General features: G+C 43.9%; 2 protein-coding genes and 1 long non-coding RNA gene across 4 annotated transcripts in view; 2 read left to right on the forward strand and 1 right to left on the reverse strand.

Moving 5' to 3' along the window:
- The window catches only part of LOC116601893, an 80,747-nt gene that overhangs the window by 23,736 nt on the left and 33,855 nt on the right, over positions 1–23,156 (forward strand). The window lies entirely within an intron of this gene.
- On the forward strand, positions 8,996–10,197 carry LOC125572449. 2 transcript variants are annotated; one of them, XM_048732959.1, is made up of 5 exons: positions 8,996–9,418; positions 9,461–9,474; positions 9,654–9,767; positions 9,940–9,976; positions 10,073–10,197. In XM_048732959.1, the coding sequence occupies exons 1-5, from the start codon at positions 9,183–9,185 to the stop codon at positions 10,113–10,115; spliced, it is 444 nt and encodes a 147-aa protein (XP_048588916.1). In that variant the 5' UTR covers positions 8,996–9,182; the 3' UTR covers positions 10,116–10,197. The 2 variants fall into 2 exon arrangements, with proteins under 2 accessions (XP_048588916.1, XP_048588915.1); XM_048732958.1 differs by lacking the exon at positions 9,461–9,474 and having other exon boundaries at positions 8,996–9,432.
- LOC125572450 lies at positions 13,675–14,453 on the reverse strand. Its single transcript, XR_007313823.1, has 2 exons — positions 14,335–14,453; positions 13,675–14,149 (listed from the first exon to the last, which is right to left on the reverse strand). It is a non-coding gene; the product is annotated as an uncharacterized LOC125572450 (long non-coding RNA).

Below are 23,156 nucleotides of genomic sequence, written 5' to 3' on the forward strand. Positions count from 1 at the left end.
ATCCTTTTTAGAACAGTATAAAATCAGAACACCAGCTCACACACTCTCACAAGTCGCCATGAACAACAACATGGTTGACCATATGACTTGTGTGACTTGCCAGTGATTTTACCCCCAAGAACAAAAATCACCCCGCTGATCGGCCATAAACCGCTACAAACAATTCATGAAAATTTACCCTGCCAACCACAAGGACCCCTTCTACATTGGGGTGATGTGCGATCGATGTAGCCACAACGCCATCAGAAAAAGCGACAGGGAGAACAGACACGACATGGAACTCCCCCTCCTACTCCCCCCTCGAAACTCTTCCAAAAGGTCACCTCATGATAACGAAAACATTACCCACTATGGATTCTGGCTATGGCTACGAGACGAGAACGATGATTACCATTGGACTGTGTCGAAAACGTCATCCCACCCCCTCCCTCTGAAGAACGCGTTGAACGAGAAATCTACGAATTGGGGCGCGACGAGTACATGCGTAATCTTCGAGAATCGCTCACTCATCGAAACACACCTCCCCCACTAGACTTCATGCATGCCTGGCCTGGTACTACTACGATAACGGAAACTGGGACTGGGAACTCGATAACCAATACGATAACGACAACCCCCAACCACCTCCCCCCGTAGGACACTCACTACGAGATGAGTACGAACGAGACTCACTCGCTTGGAATCCTAATCATCATGCTCATCACCGAAACATCAGCAACATCGACTACGAGAGTGACGATAGCGATACGAGCATGCTCTCCAACCTCGATGGTGACAGCGATGAAGAAGAAGTCAATCGAGACGCCCCCACACCTCCCACCCCTCATCCTCCTCTACCAGTCAGACGCGAACTCGAAGTACCTGCCATTGACTTTTTTAACATTCTATAGGAACGCTAAGAACACTACGATAGATACTTGATAAAGAGCGTACTTTTTATGGACCCTTGTATCCATGTTGTTTCTTTTAATAAAATCGATTTTACTCTAAATATGGTGTGGACTGTTTACGTCACTTTCGCCCTATCAAATTCCACCAATCATCACCCTCCCCCTCCCCACGCCAAAGTCCAAAGGTCAACGGCCCAAGTCCAAAGTCCATCCGTGACGTCACTTCCGCCCGATATATTCCAACCAATCACCACCCCTCCCCCTAAAGTCCAAAGGTCAAAGGCCCAAGTCCTAAGTCCACCCGTGACGTCACTTCCGCCTGATAAATTCGGACCAATCACAGCGCGCCATTCCCAACAACCAATCAGAACGCGCCACGACCGCGTGGCCGGGGGACTAGGATCCACCCGATATAGAGACTTACTTTACTACTTATACTGGACGTCTTATTCGAGGGCGTTAGAAGATAGCAAAGTGGATTTTCTCATATGAATACGAATATGAATCTCTTTTTTTTTAGATAATTAAAATGCATGAATATATATTTTCGTTATCTAATGGATATCAGATCAAATTATTCAATCTGTATTCCATTCAAGTTTTAAATCTCTCAGGATCTCGGATGATTGATTATTTTCTATTCCATAGAGCCAGTCAGCATCACTGATTTTCCAGCTTCTATCCTCGTCGTCAACGGCTCAATGGCCACTCTGAACTGCTCGGCATCAGGTGACGGTGCCATCAACATCACCATTACTAAGCAAGGCAGCAGCCAGGTGTGGGGCGGAGGCGTGGCCACATTCTCCCCCGTATCCGCGGCAGACCAGGCCAGGTACACCTGTACCGCCAGGGGAGGCGCCAGCGAGTGCCCAGCGGTTACCAAGAATGCTGTTGTCATGGTTACTGGTATGTAAACACGACCTTTGAAAGTTTTGTTTAACGTGTTATTTTTATCATCAAGTTATTGGCAACATTATTGACAGCAATATTCTCAAAAAGTGAAAGTGTACAAAACACTGTTTTCAACAGTCGATCTGCGGCTCTTCTTTTTCGATGTTTATTTTGAAGTTTGCGCTGCAAAATTTGCCTTTTAGCCGCAGACCAATCAATACGTAGAACGCAGTGGCCGATCCCAGGGCCATTTCCCGCCGACCCAAATGACAGAAAAGAGATAGGAGATACGAGGTTGAACGAATAGGTTCGAGGAATTCCAGAAACGAGTGATTCTCCATAGTCCAGAGCCGTGGCATGCCATGTAAGATTGGGGGGAACAATACAGAAACCTTAACAAAATATTGGGGGGGGGGGGGGCACAGTCACGCTCCTACTGTTCATTTCCTTATATATATTTTTTGAATATTGGTAGAATCAAAAAGCCCAAACTGTCGTGATCTCGTATCAGAACAATGAATACAATACACCAAAAAATGTATTGTATTTTTAAATATTGGGGGCACATGCCCCCAATACCCAAACCCCTGCTACGCCCCTGCAGTCCTAACCAGCTTAAGACGGTTTTGAGTCCCTGAAAGTGATACTGTCTCGATACTGGCGCCCGTTTCCCGAAACACACCCGAGAATTCTTGGGCCCGAAAACTTTATTTTGCATTTTTGCCCAAAATTTCGAATGTTTTCCTTTTTGAGAACCGCTTCCATGTTTTAGAACAGTTTGAACTTCTCTTGGTTCATATTTCAAATAATTACGCTCAATACGGCTATTTTCGAAGTTTTGCTGAAGCCAGAAAGTTACCCGAAAAGTCTCGGGTGACTGTGTGGTCCCGAGAACTTTCTTAGTATTTAAAAGCCATGTGAATTTCGGGCCCGAGAAGTTCGGGAAAGATCAAAATCTATAAATCTATAAGATAATCATCCTTTACATGAATCTTTGTGGTAAAATACGATGTTTGACTATATTTCAACACATTTAGATACCATAAAGTTATATTGAAATATATTTATATTGAAATTAGCCAGCTTTTCAAATTTAAAGAATAAATCGTTTTTGGGCCCGAGAATTCTCGGGTGTTTTGAGAAACGAGCCATGTCAAAAGCCGGAATAATCCCACTACGTGTCAGAATCAATTGCAGAGCTTGATTTTGTTTATTATCAGGACTCCCAGCACCCAACACGAGCCTTAACGTGACGTCACCAACCACGTGTCTAGGGGACATCATGGAGTTGAAATGTGCAAGCACGGCGCTGTCTGTGGAGCAGTACATTCTAGAAGCATCTGGTATGGGGCAGATGACTAGTTTGACCGGCGACTTCCGCGTCACCCTCACCGAACCGGGCAACAACGCATACCGCTGCTATCCCTTGGTGAGGGGGGTCAAGTTGCCCAATGCTACGGTAGTCGTCAATGTGCCAGGTTAGTATGTATTAAATAGAAAGATTTGAATTAATTTCATAGGTTTCAAAAAGAGTGGGGCCCCAATAATAAGCTCATTCTTAGCTCGAACAAAATTTGAGCCATAGAGACACTATTTCAATTCGATTGGATTTTGGCATAATCTAAACTCCTTGTATAAAGGCTAGGCGGTGTAATCTCATTTTCTTTTTCCTTGGAAAGAAATGGAAAAAAAAAAAAGAATCACACACAGAAAATTTCCCACATCGTTTGTCTGCATCGTTTGCACACGTGAGAAAGTATTGGTTTTGGAAAACATTTTGTGAAATAATAAGAGGCGCAAGAATTCAAGATAGTGTCCATAACCTGTTTTTCAGACGTCATGGCTTCTTCTCAAATCGCCCAAATCGTAACGGAAGGATCAAACGTGACGTTAGAGTGTGACGCCGGCATCAACAAGACAGTCTCATGGAGAAAAGTCGGACAAGCCAAATACCCGGTAGGAGGTATCCGGGAATTTGCCCCGGTCACGCTTGCAGATGGGGGATTGTACCATTGCGTGACCGAGCACGCGCGCGAGTGTGCCGCCCTTGCCACCAAAACCGTCAACATTCAAGTCAATTGTAAGTAAAATTTAATCATTTGATCAAGAGCTTAAGTTCTTTTTCCCTGTAAAGTTTATTGTAAACCACCCTTCTGATACTACTGCCACACTCAGGTTCACTTTTTCTTCTCTCGACAGCATTTGATTGAATTTTTTTACCGGATAAATACTAACTTCTTTTTTTTTTCTTTCTAAAGCTATCGGTTCAGTACCTCCCAACATTACAACTAGCTTTAAAAACATGATTTTCAAAGAAAACGCCACAGTTCGCCTGACATGTCAAGCCACTGGAAATCCAGCGCCGGACGTGTACTGGACTATGGACCGACGGAGGATCGGAGGTAGCAACACGCTTGAGCTCAAGGCTTCAGCTGATAACATGGGCGTAGCTAGGGAGGCGAGTTTCTAGGGAGGGGTGTAGCTATGGAGAAGTGTAGCTAGGGAGGGGAGTAGCTAGAGAGGGGAGTAGCTAGGGAGGTGTGTAGCTAGGGAGGGCAGTAGCTAGGGAGGGGAGTAGCTAGGGAGGGGAGTAGCTAGGGAGGGGAGTAGCTAGAGAGGTGTGTAGCTAGGTAGGGGAGTAGCTAGGAAGGGGAGTAGCTAGGGAAGGAGTAGCTAGTTAGGGGAGTAGCTAGGAAGGGGAGTAGCTAGGGAGGGGAGTAGCTATGGAGGGGTGTAGCTAGGGAGGGAAGTAGCTAGGGGAAGGAGTAGCTAGGGAGGGGAGTAGCTAGGAAGGGAGTAGCTAGGTAGGGGAGTAGCTAGGGAGGGCAGTAGCTAGGGAAAGGTGTAGCTAGGGAGGGGTGTAGCTAGGGAAGGGAGTAGCTAGAGAGGGGAGTAACTAGGGAGGGAAGTAGCTAGAGAGGGGAGTAGCTAGGGAGGGGAGTAGCTAGGGAGGGGAGTAGCTAGGGAGGGGAGTAGCTAGAGAGGGGAGTAGCTAGGGAGGGGAGTAGCTAGGGAGGGGAGTAGCTAGAGAGGGGAGTAGCTAGGGAGGGGAGTAGCTATGGAGGGGAGTAGCTAGGAAGGGGAGTAGCTAGGGAGGGGTGTAGCTAGGGAGGGGAGTAGCTAGGGAGGGGAGTAGCTATGGAGGGAAGTAGCTAGAGAGGGGAGTAGCTAGGGAGGGGAGTAGCTGGGGAAGGAGTAGCTAGGGAGGGCAGTAGCTAGGGAGGGGTGTAGCTAGGGAGGGGTGTAGCTAGGGAGGGGTGTAGCTAGGGAGGGGAGTAGCTAGGGAGGGGTGTAGCTAGGGAGGGGAGTAGCTAGGGAGGGGTGTAGCTAGGGAGGGGAGTAGCTAGGAAGGGGAGTAGCTATGGAGGGAAGTAGCTAGAGAGGGGAGTAGCTAGGGAGGGGAGTAGCTGGGGAAGGAGTAGCTAGGGAGGGCAGTAGCTAGGGAGGGGTGTAGCTAGGGAGGGGTGTAGCTAGGGGAAGGAGTAGCTAGGGAGGGCAGTAGCTAGGGAGGGGTGTAGCTAGGGAGGGGAGTAGCTAGGGAGGGGTGTAGCTAGGGAGGGAAGTAGCTAGGAAGGGGTGTAGCTAGGGAGGGGAGTAGCTAGGGAGGGGTGTAGCTAGGGAGGGGAGTAGCTAGGGAGGGGAGTAGCTAGGGAGGGGTGTAGCTAGGGAGGGGAGTAGCTAGGGAGGGGTGTAGCTAGGGAGGGGAGTAGCTAGGAAGGGGAGTAGCTAGGGAGGGGAGTAGCTAGGGAGGGGTGTAGCTATAAAGGGGAATAGCTATGGAGGGGAGTAGCTAGGGGAAGGAGTAGCTAGGGGAAGGAGTAGCTAGGGAGGGGTGTAGCTAGGGAGGGAGTAGCTAGGGAGGGGAGTAGCTAGGGAGGGGAGTAGCTAGGGAGGGGAGTAGCTAGGGGAAGGAGTAGCTAGGGGAAGGAGTAGCTAGGGAGGGGAGTAGCTAGGGAGGGAGTAGCTAGGGAGGGGAGTAGCTAGGGAGGGGAGTAGCTAGGGAGGGGAGTAGCTAGGGAGGGGAGTAGCTAGGGAGGGGAGTAGCTAGGGAGGGGAGTAGCTAGGGAGGGGTGTAGTTAGGGAAGGGTGTAGCTAGGGAGGAGAGTAGCTAGGGAGGGAGTTGCTAGGGAGGGGTGTAGCTAGGGAAAGGTGTAGCTAGTGAGGGGAGTAGCTAGGGATTGAGTAGCTAGGGAGGGGTGTAGCTAGGGAAGGGTGTAGCTAGGTAGGGGTGTAGCTATGGAGGGGTGTAGCTATGGAGGTGTGTAGCTGGGTAGGGGTGTAGCTAGGTAGGGGTGTAGCTAGGGAGGGGTGTAACTAGGGAGGGAAGTAGCTAGGGAGGGGAGTAGCTAGGGAGGGGAGTAGCTAGGAAGGGGAGTAGCTAGAGAGGGGTGTAGCTAGGGAGGGGTGTAGCTAGGGAAGGGAGTAGCTAGGGAGGGGAGTAGCTAGGCATGGGAGTAGTTAGGGAAGGAGTAGCTAGGGAGGGGAGTAGCTAGGGAGGGGTGTAGCTAGGGAGGGAAGTAGCTAGGGAGGGGTGTAGCTAGGGAAGGGAGTAGCTAGGGAGGGGTGTAGCTAGGGAGGGGAGTAGCTAGGGAGGGGAGTAGCTAGGGAGGGGAGTAGCTAGAGAGGGGAGTAGCTAGGGAGGGGAGTAGCTAGGGAGGGGAGTAGCTAAGGAAGGGAGTAGCTAGGGAGGGGAGTAGCTAGGAAGGGGAGTAGCTAGGAAGGGGTGTAGCTAAGGAGGGGTGTAGCTAGGGAAGGGAGTAGCTAGGGAGGGGAGTAGCTGGGGAGGGGTGTAGCTAGGGAAGGGAGTAGCTAGGGAGGGATGTAGCTAGGGAGGGGAGTAGCTAGGGAGGGGAGTAGCTAGGGAGGGGAGTAGCTAGGGAGGGTGTAGCTAGGGAGGGGTGTAGCTAGGGAGGGGTGTAGCTAGGGAGGGGTGTGGCTAGGGAAGGGAGTAGCTAGGGAGGGGAGTAGCTAGGGAGGGGAGTAGCTAGGGAGGGGAGTAGCTAGGGAGGGGAGTAGCTAGGGAGGGGAGTAGCTAGGGAGGGGAGTAGCTAGGGAGGGGAGTAGCTAGGGAGGGGTGTAGCTAGGGAGGGGTGTAGCTAGGGAGGGGTGTAGCTAGGGAAGGGAGTAGCTAGGGAAGGGAGTAGCTAGGGAGGAGAATTATTTAGGGAGGGGCTCAGAGGCATGCATACCCTTAAGCGCCGTCAGCACTAAATTACATTTTAAATTAGTTTCGTTTTTATTTTTAATCCAAACTTTTTTAGCGCTGTGTCCATCCGACTTCTGCAGCAATGATGGCAAATGCATATCTTCTGATTCTTGTGACAAAAACGGCGCATGCGCAGACAGGCGTACCTCGTTCGAGTGCGAGTGTAAACTTGGTTGGTCTAGACCTCAGTGCAAGAAGATAGGTAACATTCGCCAGGCCCGTACCCAGGGGGGGAAGGTGCGGCAAAAGGTCCACTTTCGTTTTTCAATAGATGTGCTAGATTTTTATCAAAAAACCTCCCCCCCCCCCCGGAAAAATTAGGTCCACTTTTTCGGATTTCGCACCCCCCCCCCCCCCCCCTGGGTACGGGCCTGTTCGCTCCTTTTACATCCTAAGCCTACGATTTCTCCCGTCGATAGTAAGTATGTTCTTTTCTATGATTCCCCATGACCGTACCCAGGTCTAGTAGGCAGATATCGTTGTGTGACGTATAAATCAAACGGATATAAACGGGTACGATATTACCATGATGTAGCAAGGATGACTTCTTACAACAAAATGTTTAAATATTTCCCCGAATTATAGAAATATTTCACAGGGTCATAGCAGGGAGTGGAGCACTCGGGATAATACTTGAAAATTATAGGTCTTTGTCCCCCAATATTTTTTCTTTATGTTTCTGTATCGTGCCGCCAATATTTCGAGCCCCGTTTTAGAATAGCATTCAATTCACATGTTACACCTTCTTGTTGTCGGTTAACATCTCTCTCGATATCTTGTTTGCCCAGATGAGGTTGACATGGTGTTTGTGGGCTCCTTTAAGTTGTCAGGGATTGCATGGCGGGAGAGTTACGCAAACTCAGCTACCGAGAGCTACAAGAACATAACAGCGGAAATCCGTCAGGCGGTAAGTCGTCTATTTGTCCGTGGTGTTTGATCCGTGTATTTCCTGTGGTTTTGTTTTCCCTTTCCTAATTTTCTTTGGTAGAAGGTACGGTCACATTTAAAATCCAAAACGCCATCCGTTTTTGTTTTAGCATAAATCAATGGGCATTGTTCAGTAACTTGATTACGAAATAAAAATCATTTGCCAAATATACGTATCTTAATCATATCAAATAGGGGAGGAAGCCGTCTTCTACCGCCCTACTTTTCACGTAACAGGACAAGCTGTTGTTACTTTCCTTGATAAGTAACTTGCTGTATAAAAGTGTTAGTAACTGAGTTCTTTTTGTATCCACAGATCGACAAGGCTTATGAGAACATGCCGATATTCGTAAGGAGCAAAGTGTTAAACTTGAGGTAGAGCCATGACAACGAAAACAAAATGAACTAGTTGAAGAATAGGGGAGGGAGGGGTGGGGGAGCAAGCGCATGCTCATACGAATGCAGATTTGTATATATTTTTTTAGGAAATTTCACTTGTAATGCGAAGTGCGTTATTATCTTACTAGCGACTTTATAAAAAAAATTGTTTTTTTTATTCGTGCGCATGTTTGTTCTTCTATTTAGATCATGATTTTCAACTCAGACTTTTTTTGATTGCCCATAGAAGGTCTAGCAAATTAAAAAAAAAGCCCGTTTTTCTGTTATTTTTTAAACAAGTGTACAATATTCTTCAAAATGCAGAGACGCAGCTCTGTGGTTTCGTCTTTTGCGATTCCTGTTTTTGTTGTTTCTAGGAAAGGCAGTGTGATCGTTGACTTTGAACTCTCGTTTAACGAGCCGACGTCGCGCGATAAAGCTTTGGAACCGCTACAGAACGTCGCGCTGACGGGAAGCCTGGGAAAATACGGCATTAACGGATCCACCATCACACTACAGGCGGCTAGCGCAGGTACTTACACACAGTGCATTGTCACAGTAACAAGATTGCGTGACGATTTTTATTTGCGTTTTGTGTGGCTAGCGCAGATACAAGTAATCACACACTGAACATAGCCACCCTCTAGAGTATTGCCTGACAACGTTACTCTATTGGCGTGTTGTGTTATTAGTGCACACTAGCAACATAACAACATAACGACATGGGCGCGCGCACTATGTTTAGTCCGACATAACGACATGGACGTAATGACACTGCTACACTAGCTTCACCAGCTTCACTAGCCTCGCCTGCTTTGCTAGCTTTACTAGCTACACCACTGTCTACATTATCTTCTATAGCGGAGTCGTTACCACAGCTAAGTGACGTCATGCCGGCATCCAGCAGCCTCAAAGTCACGTGGTCAAACGCAACTCGTAATGCGCAATGTACGATGCGCGCTAGACCTCTAGCTGGAGCGTCACGTGACTGGGTGACGTCATCAGGCTCTAGTAGTTCAGCCTCGCTGTCGTGCGTGTTGGATGATCTTGAGCCTGACACTCTGTACGAGGTGGAGGTCACTGTGTCGGTGCGGGAAGACACGAGGCGTGACACGGTGTACATCAGGACCACCCCAACAGGTACGTGGGCTAGTCGCATGACCATCAGGACCACCCCCACAGGTACGTGTGCTAGTCACGTGACCATCAGGACCACCCCCACAGGTACGTGTATTAGTCACGTGATCATCAGTACCACCCCCACAGATAAGCGTGTTAGTCATGTGATCATCAGTACATGTACAGGTACAGGTACATGTTCTGGTGAAGTCGTAACATCGACGTTCTTTCTTTTGTTCCAGCTGTCGAGGTAAATGATCAGAATTCAACCATTGTTGGTCTCGCTGTGCTGGTCGCCATCTTGTTCTTGGTCATCATTTGTCTGATTGTCTACATCGCGGTGCTGAAGAGGGCAGGTAAGTCGGTTAGATATGTTAAACTTCTGTTACAATAACTTAAAAGATTTACTTTAAAGATGCTACTTTTTCTTTCACAGGTCCAACAGCAAAGAGAGAAAGGTATAAAAACTTCGTTAAATAACAGCGCTTTACATTCTTGATCTTGAATTCCAGTACCTTTCTCCCACAGATCTGAAGCTGATAACCCAGGCTACTCTGGATTCCAGGTAAAATTTTTCCTAAAAAACATACTGTGTTATGTCCGAGTAGTGAGCTTTTTAAAGGTGAAAACACTTTAAACATAATTTATGCTTGCTCTTAAGAATGTGGCGATGCAAGAAAACGTCAACCAAGACCAACATGTAATCCCAGAGATGGGAGACTATGAGTTCGCCCCATTGGAAAATAGGGGACCCACCCCTGACCCCATTCCACAATACGAACCAGTGAACAATACACAAACACGATCACCGACCCATAGTAACGTCACGAAATGCGATGATGTAACGCAAGGGAGCAATGTCGCGCAATACGAAGCTATGAATAGACATGCATCACGTGATCGGCATGTGCCGGGCAATCGCCAGTACGATAGCGTCGATAGCACGAGAATGAGTAGACAGAATCCACCCGCGAGGAGAGCAAGGAACGGCACGGGTGATCAAGGCGAGCCAGGTTATGAGAACACAAGAAAACGAGGTTTACCACATGAAGTGTACCAATCTTTACAGGCGACGACACAACACAGCGAGAATGCGCAGTACGCACCACTGCATCCTGGGACACGCATTGCGGCCAGGCCTGGTGGTAGGGACGAGAGGGGAGTAGGCACAGACATAAGAGGGAGTGAGTACCAGGAGTTGCACAGAACTAAAGCCACAGATCCATGTTATCAACGTGTAGGCAGTAGAGTTACTAGTGCATAAGATGCTCATATCGCGGATCCATGTGATCAAAGGGTAGGCAGTAGAGTCACTAGCGCGTGCAATGCTCATATCGCGGATCTGTGTGATCAAAGGGTAGGCAGTAGAGTTAATAGCGCGTGCAATGCTCATATCGCGGATCTGTGTGATCAAAGGGTAGGCAGAGTTACTAGCGCATAAGATGCTCATATCGCGGATCCATGTGATCAAAGGGTAGGCAGTAGAGTCACTAGCGCGTAGGATGATCATATCGCGGATCCATGTGATCAAAGGGTAGGCAGAGTTACTAGCGCATAAGATGCTCATATCGCGGATCCATGTGATCAACGGGTAGGCAGTAGAGTTATTAGCGCATAAGATGCTCATATCGCGGATCCCTGGATCAACGGTTAGGCAGTAGAGTTACTAGCGCGTGAAATGCTCATATCGCGGATCCATGTTATCAAAGGGTCGGCAGTAGAGTTACTAGCGCGTGAAATGCTCATATCGCGGATCCATGTTATCAAAGGGTCGGCAGTAGAGTTACTAGCGCGTGAAATGCTCATATCGCGTATCCATGTGATCAACGGGTAGGCAGTAGAGTTACTAGCGCATAAGATGCTTATATCGCGGATCCATGTGATCAACGGGTAGGCAGTAGAGTTACTAGCGCGTGAAATGCTCATATCGCGGATCTGTGTGATCAAAGGGTAAGCAGTAGAGTTATTAGCGCGTGAAATGCTCATATCGCGGATCTGTGTGATTAAAGGATAGGCTCTAGAAATACCACTCGCGCGTAAGATAGTCCCACCGACCCTTGCAATCGCGTACAAAGATAATACCAGCGCGATAGCTGAAAAAACCTCGTTTACAGGTCAATATTATCAAACGTTTTAGTCACTAGAATTACCATCATAACTCGTATTATACATATCCCCATAGATTTTTGTTACCCTACAATGCTACAAACGCGTGAGGTGCATATCACAATTTGTCCATCTGTTACCGTGTAACCGCATGTTACCAACCACACTGAACTGGAGAAATCCACCAAGATTCCCGATGCTGTCTATCATGGTATCATCGCTATCATCACGCTGTAAAATATCAGAAACAATCTGGATAAACACGACCGTTCTAAACGAAACCCTCGAATTGTTTCTATTGCTACTCAGTATCACAAATATCTTTAACGCTTTAACTTGGGATTGGCTGAATACTGGGTAGTAGTCTTTGAATCCCATCCAAGGTATCCTATTGTGTAGACCCGAAACAACACGCCTTGCACAGTTTGAAGTTCATAGGCTGGTGTCACGCGGGACAATTATGGCAGGGTGTCGGGGATACGCTAGTACTTGTCACGCGGGAAATTAACGCAAGGTGATGGATTTCGCTATTTTTATAACTTTATCATTTTACCGCCAACTTGTGCCGGGAGTTAATGATGCGTTAATAGTGTGTTACCTCCGTAGTCAATAATAACCATGTAATTATTACGTAGATCACGGCAGTCCAAGGGTAACTCACTGGCACACCTACGTTGGAAGGTCGCCACCCATAGGCTAGAAACCTTATCCAAACGAAACTAAATGCTTTTCGGGGTGTCAGTGAAGGTTTCCCGTTTGGGCTCGCCGTCTTAGGAAGATACAAAGGGGGTGCGGTATGATACCCCAAATTAAGATCTACTTGTAAACCGTCTTTACACACCGTACAGTATAAAGCAGTTGTAACAGCGAAGAAGTCAAACTGGTACCTCCCCAAATACAATAATTTGAATACCCCAAATTATTATTCTTAAGATCATCTTAAAATCTACTTGTAAACCGTCTTGTACACACCGTATGAAGCAGTTGTAACAGCGAAGAAGTCAAACTGGTACCTCCCCCAGCTAAGTGGTCATAGTCGTCATATAAGAGAGTCCGTTACAAGTGGTTAGTGAACCCCCCAAAATAACTGTTACACTGGCTTACTACTAACATGAACTATTTTGCGAATGGTATTTTACGTTTTTTTTTAATTTCACACGCTTTTTGTTATCAATCCTAAACCTGGTTATTTGAAACATAATATTATAAACAAATTTCATTTATTTCGTTCGTGCCTAAATTCTCATTTCTTGCGTCCTTTCCACTGCTCTTGCCTCTCAACCCCCCCCCCCTGTTTTCTCTCTCATCTCCGTTCTTCCCCACTTTGCCTCAAGCAAACTACGTTGGTCCACGCAAACTCCATTGGTTCTTATCCCACGAACCTTCAGGGGAGTCGCGATAGCTAATGCTGACAATTTAGTGAATATATTAGGATGGCAAAAGGAGGTGCGTCGACCCCGGGGGAGACTAGAAACAGGGATACACTGTTAGTTTCAGAGAGTAGTTTTAACTCCAAAAAGGGAGTAAAAAACCGAGGTACAAAATGACTCCCTTTTTGGAGTAATTTTTTACTCCCTTTTTTCTACTCTCTCAAGGGAGTAGATTTTACCCCTGTAGGGGAGTAACTAAAGGGAGTGATTTACTAGGTTGCTTGCTATTACTCCATTAAAGGAGTACAATTTACCCTCAAAATGGAGTTATTTTGTACTCCTTTTTTTCCTACTCTCTCGGGGGAGTAGATTTTACCCACTTTAGGGGGTAGCTAAGTGGAGTAATTTACTAGGTTGATTGTAGTTACTCCATTAAAAGAGTACAATTCACCCTCAAAATGGGAGTCGATTTTTACTCCCTATTTTGTTATTTTCCCCTACTAATTGGGTAACAAAAGGGATGATTTCAACCCCCTCCCCCCTGTTTTTTTTTTTAAAAATGGCCGTTTAAACTCCACCTACTTCAGGGGTTAATACTGGAGTAATTTAGAAACACCAAGGAAAAGACGTTATTATGAATTTGACAAATCATTTAATTAAAAAAATCAGTTTAAAAAACAAACAAAAATATAAGTTGAAAAATAATAGTCATTTGACATAAGGTATACAGGACAACATTACTAACAAATGTCCCAACGTAACAAAGCTGAAACAAACATACACAATATTATTTTTCTATAACAGCTTTTGAACATTACCCTTTTTTTTTGCGTCATTACGGTTTTCCAAAAGAACTGCCTCCTCCATCTTTGTATATACAGATAAGAAGCTAGAAGCCTAATGCCTCTATATGCACCATTTAAATTTGAACCTGGTAGGCTAGCTTGAAAAGATAACCAGGTTCTTCATATGCAGGGTTTACTGTGATCAGAATATACGGACAAAAACCAACTACAGTAACATTAGATATTCAAAATAAATATCTGGACAAATTTTAGGTGCAAGACTGATTGCTAGGTTTTTACTAAGCTAAGTTATTCAATTTTGTGCTTCAAGTAACAGTTTATAAAGCATAGGCGCTTTAGATGTAAGTACAGTGATTAGTGAATAACTTTACGCATTGATACATTCCTTATACCTCAAACTTCTTTCTTTTCTGGCTTTGAAACTCAAGCACATTTTACTATCTCTATCATAATGTCCTGCGAAGATAATAAGAGAAACACATAAGAAGGTAGTATTGCTTTGGAAGATAACAAAGAATCACAAAACATATCAGTCTAGTTCAAGAAATCCGCTCACGAACGATGATTTGATGCTGAAGTTGGTCGCAAAAATCACATTTACTATTGAACCTATCACATTATAAAGCCCATTACACACTAACCTTTAACTTCAATCCATGTTCTGCCATCAAATCCTTAAAAAAGGTGAATTACGCGTAGAAAAGACGGGAATAAACGGCTACCCGTTTGGAGGCTGTAATAATGGCTTTCGTTCGACCGTTATGATTTTGCGCCTTGGGCCCAAGCCCCTCTCGGCCACTAAAGCAAAGGACGCCCGGCACATTTTGCTTTTACGGGCCTTAGTGAGCCGTCTTCTATCTGCAAAGCGGGACTTCTTTTTTTTTATAATCTCGAGTAGCATTTCTATTAGAAACAATATATATTATTTTATAATGTTAAAATCGGATCTAAGAATTTTATACAATTATCACCCTACCTATCTTTCTTTTCAATGCAGTACTAATTATTCTGAGCGAATTCTGAAAGTACACCACATAAAACTCATGTTCGAGTCCAATGCCTGTCTTTGATTACATTTCTTATTGTTGTAGTATAGCTGACAATATATGCAAGTATGGTGAGGCTTGTTCTTGTATTGAAAATGTTCTTTTAGGATTTCCTAAGAATTTCCTAAGAGTTCCTAAATTGTAGAATACTTCTTCCTAAGATTTTCTTATCCAAATTATTCCGATTTACTGGTCAACTGCTTATACTAGGAAATCCTAGGAATTTTTAGGAAGTTTAATCATATTTTGTTGTTTTGATCGAACTTAGGAAATCTTAGGAAACTCCTAGGCACGGGTAGATTTTTTTGTCTCAATACCAATAAATGCGATAAACTATTATTTTTATCTTTTGTCTTATATAATAAAGACTATCGTTTTCTTTTAAAATTCAGCTAATTCAGAGTATAAAAAAACAACTCCCTTTATTATATATATTTGGAGTGGTTTGTTACTGCTCTAAAAAGATACAGCTGGAGGAAAAGCTACTCTTTCAACACGATATGGCTGGAGTAGTAAATAACTCTTCAAAACCTACTCCTAAAAGGAGTACTTTTTTACTCCATTTCTTGACCATCTGGAGTAAAAATAACTCTTTTCACTTGAGATAGTTGGAGTAGTTTTTACTCTGCTAAAATTACCTCCCAGAAAAGGGTACTTTTTACTCCATTATTTGACCAACAAGAGTGAAAATTACTCTTTTTCTAATAAACATTCGATACTAATTCTCAGCAGAGTAAAACTTACTCCGTTAAGGGAGTAAACAAAAAAAATACTCATCAGTGGAGTAGTTATTATTCCAATAAAGGAGTTAAAATTACTCCTTCAAAAGTACTCCATCGCAAAGAGTAGTTTTTACTCTCTGAGTGGAGTAAAAATAACTCCCTGAAACTAACAGTGTACCACTTCGGGTTTGGTCAACAGCAATTCTTACCCGTAAGAAATAGAACATTGGGTGTGATCGAAGGACTTTTTTAACTCTAACAGATAGCAGAATCGGAAAAAAATTCCTGTCGTTTGTTTTCAAGATGAAGGGGGGGGGGGGGGGGGGCGTTCATTAAAAAATACCCGTAAAAAAAACTAAAGGAATAGCATTTGCTCGAAAATTTTATACCATAAGAGATAGCAGAATTGAAAAAATCCTTAAACACCCCCTAAAGAATTGCAGTTTATACACTGCAATTCACATATAATTTATACAATAAGGATATCAATTGGTCGATATTATATACCAAAAAAGATAGGACGATTACGTCCCGTCTTCTTTTCTGGAGAGTTCCCTTCCAATTTGGAATTTGGCTATAAAATTCGTACAATCTCTCAAGAACGTACAGCATACACAATGGCGCTGACATATACATACGCCCGTCATATTCAAGAATGGCAGAAATACACTATGTACTGATGACAAGGATCCTACTTTAACTGATAATTGTATACGGTATTTAAGCATGCTTGGCTGACTCTTTTTAGCCTAAACAACTCATAAGGGCATTCAACTGTTCAAGCATCCCTATTTCTATAGGATATGCCAAATTAATGCAAAACACTTAGCTGCCGTATTTACTCCCTGTTGATCCCAAGATTCTTTAGGAAATATCTTCTTCGATGGGTTCAATTAATCTGGTATTCCTTGTTGGTGCCTTGGTTTGCCTGATTATAACTTCAACAGGTAAATCAAACTCCATTTGCACATCGGCTTTTTAAAGGTGAATGGTGAATACATCCATCCTCGGGGACCCAGGACGTCGCGGAGATCGGGCACACAGGGAGCGCGGCGCGATCGTGTCTTCCACCTGTCTAATAATCCACAGGTGAAAACTCGTGTTTTCTGTAAGTCTTTCCCGGTGGTAAGACATGAGGTCGACTCCGCGTCTACTCGAATATTCTACAGTGTAAGATCTGGAATATTACCCAAGATGAAATATTTACAAGCCATAATTCATTATTCCTGCTTATTTAATTGTGAATATTGATATATAGTATTAATTGCTAGGAGAGAGCGCAGCAACCGGAGAGCAAGCCTATCGCATTAGGTATCGCATATGATTTTTCGTGTCGACACCACAGGCTTCCCAGTCGGCTGATTTGTATATTGATTTCATATCGACCACCGGTGTTTTAGCGCATGCGCGAGTTTCATATAGTGGATGCAATTTCGTGTCCACACCACAGGGTTCCCAGTCGGCTGATTTGTATTTTGATTTCATGCAGATCAGCGGTCTTTTCGAGAACCCCTGTACTGCAACATGTTCGTCCCGTCCTCCGAACATTCACTTTCTATTAGAAACTTCTAGTATAAATCTAAATTACGTGATACAAGGTGGTTTCTGGTAGGTCATCCGCTAAATTGTGACTGATCAGGTAAGGAATGTGGCCAGCCTGCGTAGCGGCGGTTTGTTTGTGTTTTAAGCAGCGCGAAACTAGGGCTGTGGAATTTAGGTCGCGCAAAGTCTGGTACTAGGATTTGGGGTCTCTCTGATTTGTGGCCGCAAAAAAAAACCGTAACGCTATGAAAAAAAAGCGCAACGCAACGCACAAAAATAAACCCATGAGACAAATAACGCCGCTACGAAGGCCAGAATGTGGCGCGCCCATGTCACCACCTGGTCATAGCATAATATAAATATCACGGGAGAGTGGGTACCTGCATTTTACTAGCAAGCGCGACGTCAGCAAATTCTATCGCAAGCCCTTAACCCACCCTCCCTCTCCAGGGGAGTCAGTGATTTTGTACTTGTGAATGTATTAGGTCGTATTGTAGCATAGGGATATTCATTGTTCATGACCACAATGTTTGTAAATAAGATTATGATACAAATAGAAATCTGAATGTATTAGTATATATATTTCAATAAAGTCGACCGGAGCCCATTCTTGTGCTTATTTTATTTTGATCATTCATTAAATTCATGTCATCATTTTTCTTAATAATTCATAATCGGATTTATTAATATAAATCATTCTTACTTTTCATTTGTGTTAAAAAAGGGCGTGGCCAAGAAGGAAGCTATTGCTGGTGCATTAGATTTGGATAAACTTTATAATAATTCATTATTCCCAACCCTTTTACAGCCATAATTCATAATTCATCTCCCCCCCCCCCCCCCCCCGACACATATTCGCAAGTCTTCAAAACCCTCCCTTGGTAACCCCTCTTTTGTTCGTATTCGCATGTCTTCTCCTAATATCTACGGGTGGAAATTCGTGTTTTCCGCAAGTCTTCCCCGGTGGTAAGACATGAGGTCGTAACGCGCATTTCCTCGAGTATTCGACTGCGTAGGATCTGGGGTTTTCCCTTGTCTTCTAAGTGTATTCGCAAATATACTAACTAATAGCAAAAGCGGTAGAGGGCCAGCGGATGGTTTCTTTTTTTAAAGTTTGAATGTCCAGTCTTGAAATGTTCTTTTTCACGTCTAACAACAGGTAGCCCAGGCTGTGATTCAGTAGTAGAAGATCTAATCTAATCTAAGATCCAAACTTGTATGAGCAAATGCTACTCTAGACTGTTATTAGCTCTGAATTCTTCGCATTATCTCCATATATATTTATCTAGACTTTATTTTAAAAAGGCTTTTGACTCTGTGGATCACGGCATCCTCTTGAAGAAACTAACATGGTATGGAGTGGATGAAACCTATGATACAAAGCTATTCCAATGTATCTCTTTGTGGACGATGAATCAAACATCAAAAACGCTAGCAAGTGTTAAGTCATGACAGTCTCCCGAAAGAAATCACCTGCAGTGGTGGCCTATCACCTTGGTGCCACAAATCTGCAGCTTATCAATAGAGAAAGAGATCATCTCGGGGTCACCATATCGACCTGACATGGGACACCCGCATTCCATCTGTGGTGTCCTTGGTAGTTCCTAGAATATCCTAGGAACTCCTAGATGATCAGAGGCGCGCATTTGGCTCCCACATTTTCCCAGATCCGGCAGTTTAGCAAGCGCTGGGTTTTCAAACTTTTTGGAGAATCTAGGAGAATAGCTGAGGATTTGGGAGTTAATAGGATATCCTAGGATACCCTAGGAACTCCCAAATGATCAGAGGCGTGCATTTGGCTCCCATATTTTCCTAGATACTCCCAAATTCCATTTCCCAATATATAGGAGTATCTAGGGTATTCTAGGAAATCCTAAGAGCTCCCAAATCTTAGGAGTTCATTTCGCAAGACCAACAGAATGCCCAGTCTGGTTAAGAAGACATGTCCCCTTATTACAGACTGCAGGGTCAGGCGTACTCTGTACCTGTCCTTTGTAAAGTCTCAGCTAACTTTTCTCAATAGTTATCTGGCCTAGCCACGTTTAAATATTTTCTCAAAGAACACTAATCAAGTCTTACTTGCCCTGCACATGGAGCACCATCACACGGGACAATGGCTGCCACCACATTTGGTTTTTGTCATTTTAATAGGATGCGGAGCTGCATACATAGAAATTGGTAAACTAGGCGATTCAAAATTTATGGTCAATGACGTCATGTCACACTTTTTTGTGCCCGCTATCTGTACCACTCACGTGACCAGCACATGGGACAAGCCAGCTAATTCATCGATCGCTCCATAAATTCTAAACCAATGACATCAGACTAGTTCCAACAAGAATCGGGCCCACACTCTTTTTTTATAAGATTTTTTTTAATTAATTTAATTTAATTAATTAAATTAATTTAATTTTCAGTTAAGGCTGGGCCGGCTGGGCCATTCTTATTTTTGGGACATTTTAAGGCTAAATATGTTCTTAACAATGTTCTTAATTTTTAGTGTATTTAAGAATACAACAAGAACAGGACCCGTCACCTTGTGACGATATTTAATGAACCCTACACAGTGAAGCTTCTTTTCCAAAATTATATTTTTAGATTCACTTTTTGCAGTAACCATTAAGTTATATTAATCTTTACAAACAAAAACACACAAAAAAAACACAATAATTATTTGGGATCTTTGTAATCACTGTAAGTATTCATACAACATTCTTCAACAACTTAGTTCATATTTTTTTCAAAAAATAAATATCTCTTGAAATCAAATTCAACATACAGTTTACCTTTCAAATATATCAACATACAGTTCAGCTTCACAGTCTAGATGTGGAACATGTTTCATGTGTTTTCTCTTCTTTCTTAACTCAACAAATTATGATAGACACATTTCAAAAGGGTCAGTAACAAGTTCTTGAGCATATCCCTAAATAACATGGCGCCTTTTTTATAATTCTCATGCAGTTGAAGGAATTTTAGTTCCATAGAGAAGTGATCTTTTCCTTTGTCAAAGCGAAAACACAGATCGGTTTCCCGTCAACATACGTCTTTCCTAAACTTTCTCAAAGCAAGATACCCAATCTAGATCATCATTTGTATTATCAGACACATCCCAAAATTCAAGTACTCTAATAAGCTTTTAAAGCATGTCCTATTCCATGCTGAAATTATTCTTTCTCGGTGACACGATCCGATTTTGATTCCATAGATCTTCCCCATCATCAGACAAACGTTGTTTGTTTTTTTTACTCTAAGGACCGCCTTCAGAGGAGCTTCATTTCCAGGCATGTCGAAAGCATAGATGTCTCGCACAGTAAGCGGGTTTTCAGAATACTTCTCAGGGTTTTTGGAATGTTTCTCTGTGTTTTCGATAATGGGCGCCTGCAAGAATTCTCGTCCAAAAGCTTCTGCAGGTTGATGACGTCACACCGCTCGACCAATCAAAAACGTTTGCCCGACAGAGGTAACGCTTATAATAGTTAAACTCATCGTCTGATAAGTTTGGGGTTAGGTATCGGATAGCTTGGTAACCGCCTAACCAAGCGCACCCGAGGAGCCATGCCTCCGGGCCACATATCCCCGCCCCCCAAGGGGATACCCGTCACACCTTTCGGTGGAATATATTTACCTAGCTAGTTGCATGCTACCCTAAGGGTGTGGTGGGAGGGACGAAAACCCCGCGAATCCAGTGTTGAGTCGAGTAAGATTTGCAGACCTCTCCCGGTTATTCAGTCCTTGGCACGTTTGCATCCTCTCTGAGAGGTCTGCAAATCTCGCTCGACTCAACACTGGATTCGCGGGTTTTTCGCCGTGTTTTCAATGGCAAAAAGTACTCAAGCAGGAATCTTCGGTAGGCCTACAAGTTCCGATCATTTTCGCACCGCCGGACGCGTTTTTTTGGGGAGCTGTTTTCAATGGCTGGAGGCGACCGCTTCGGTAAAAGCAAACGACTCAAGGCAAAATGCGCACAGCTCGTACTCGAGCAGCTTAGGGAGGGAACTCTCCATCACGGATTATTAGAAGGTGCTGATACAAATACGTAGGGTGTATCTCAAAATGTTCTTGGCAGCAGATTTGATGTACTCAGCTACTAAATAGCCTACCATACTTGCGATTTTCCGATCTCCTATACTAGTCTTGTCGAAATACTAAAGCTTCTTGGTGCTGAATAGCATTTGTGTTTACCTATGCCATCTTTTGTGTTTTCCACATGTCAGTTTAATATGTGATGGTTCTCCAGTGTGCTGGGGCGATAGCTCAACGATCAAAGACTTACTGGCTGTGGCATATTTGAAGTATAGAAGGTGGAAGAAACATCGGCAAGCACTAAGTATGCCGGCCATTAAAATTTACTCAGTGAGTCAATGGATATGTTAGTAGAGATGCCTAACCACACTCTACGTCAGATCGATAAAGGACTTGTGGACTCCGCTCCCAGTCGAGCCGATAAATTTTTTTTTTTGGTTGCGCTACTTATAGCGATTCTTGGCACACATATCAGCCATCAACACATATCAGCCGCGCTTCAGAGACTACGTGCTTGCGCATATACAAACAGAAGAAAATGGGCCCATATTTCTATTTATGTACAGTTTAACGTGAATCGTTGTCGTAAATAAGATTCCATCAAGCATTGTACAATGATATTTGGCAGAAACATTTTGAAGTTGTTTACTTCTAACAACTGCGAAAAACATTTTTTTTATCCGTTTGAAGAGTGACAACATTTATGCAAAGGTTGGACTGCTTGCCAAAACGGGTCTCTGTAAAATGAAGACAGGACCTTCACGGACTTACGCGGACCGGACCTCGACCTTTTTAATACACAAATATATACATAAAATAAAAAAATGTCGTCAAAGAAAAAAAGCTTGCTTACATTTTTCGTGAGAGTCCCTAGTGCAAGTGTGCCGTTGTTGTGGGGCACCGGGGAACAAACAGAGTTTCTTTTTCATTACGGACTTTGCGCAAAATTACCGACTTGCTCCAGGTGCTGAAGTAGTTTGAAAAATCGGTAGCTGGAAAATCGGCAACTACCGTGAGAATAGTGACTTAATAAATGGGCTGCTTCGCTACTTTGTAGCAAGAGAAAACAAATATCACTCTGTCCAAACACTGAGCTGTCAGTTAACTCAATGGGATCTGTTGATTGCCGTTAGAACAGTAACCCTCTATTGGCTACTTCCCTGCATTGTATTAAGAAGACAAAATAACCAAACCTTTTATTGGCTACTTTGCAATTGTCCTGACATGTTGACTCATCGACGGCTGATTGATAACTGATTGTTTTTGAGCCCGGGGGTGGGAGGAGCTTTCCCTTTTATAGCGGAACCTCGTGTTTAATGAACACCTCTATGATTCCGATACAGACAACGATCTACTCCCCATGTTTGAGGGGTAAAATAATACTTTCGCTAAACAAAAGATATAATGCTAATTGACATTGTTTTAATGCGAGGGATGTTTTAGCCTGCGAGCAAGTCTGTACTTTTGCGCAAAGTCCGTAATGAAAAAGAAATCTCCGTCGCATATCCCCCACCCACACACACACAACATCGGCACACACATAAACTAATATAAGGAAAGCAGAGGTGCGCGATAAAGAAGTCGAGTCTACCAAACGGGAAGTTGAGTTGAAATAGTGACCCCCCAAAATATGTTCAGAGAACACGCAAAATGCAGGCCCAAAGCCAGGGGGAGGGGGGTGCAGGGGGTGCGAGGGTGCGAACGCATCCCCCCACAACGGCCGAAGGTCCACTTTCGGTTCTCAATGACGTGCTATTTGTAGACAAAACTATAAAGCACAAGCTAGATAACTCTGGTACGTAGCTAAATACGACAATAAAAGTCCCGTGAAGATACTGCAAAGGCATAAAAAAATCCCTCTTTGTTCTCATATGAAAAAAACGCCCACCCCCCCAAGGAATTTTTTTTTTTCTTTTCGACAAATTTTAATTTATTTTGATATTTTTATACCTTGGTTATAAAACTCAGCATTCTTTCTTTGACAGCGTCTTCGTTAACTTTGCTGCAAAATGGAGGTAGCGTTATATGAAGCGAAGCGGTCGCTCGTTGAAGTACGATTGTCCCATGTGACAGAATGGTCGTAGCAACCTGTTCAATCACGACGTAAATACACGATTCACTCCACGT

This window comes from Nematostella vectensis, chromosome 9 (genome assembly GCF_932526225.1).
Source record: "Nematostella vectensis chromosome 9, jaNemVect1.1, whole genome shotgun sequence".
Lineage (NCBI taxonomy): Eukaryota > Metazoa > Cnidaria > Anthozoa > Actiniaria > Edwardsiidae > Nematostella > Nematostella vectensis.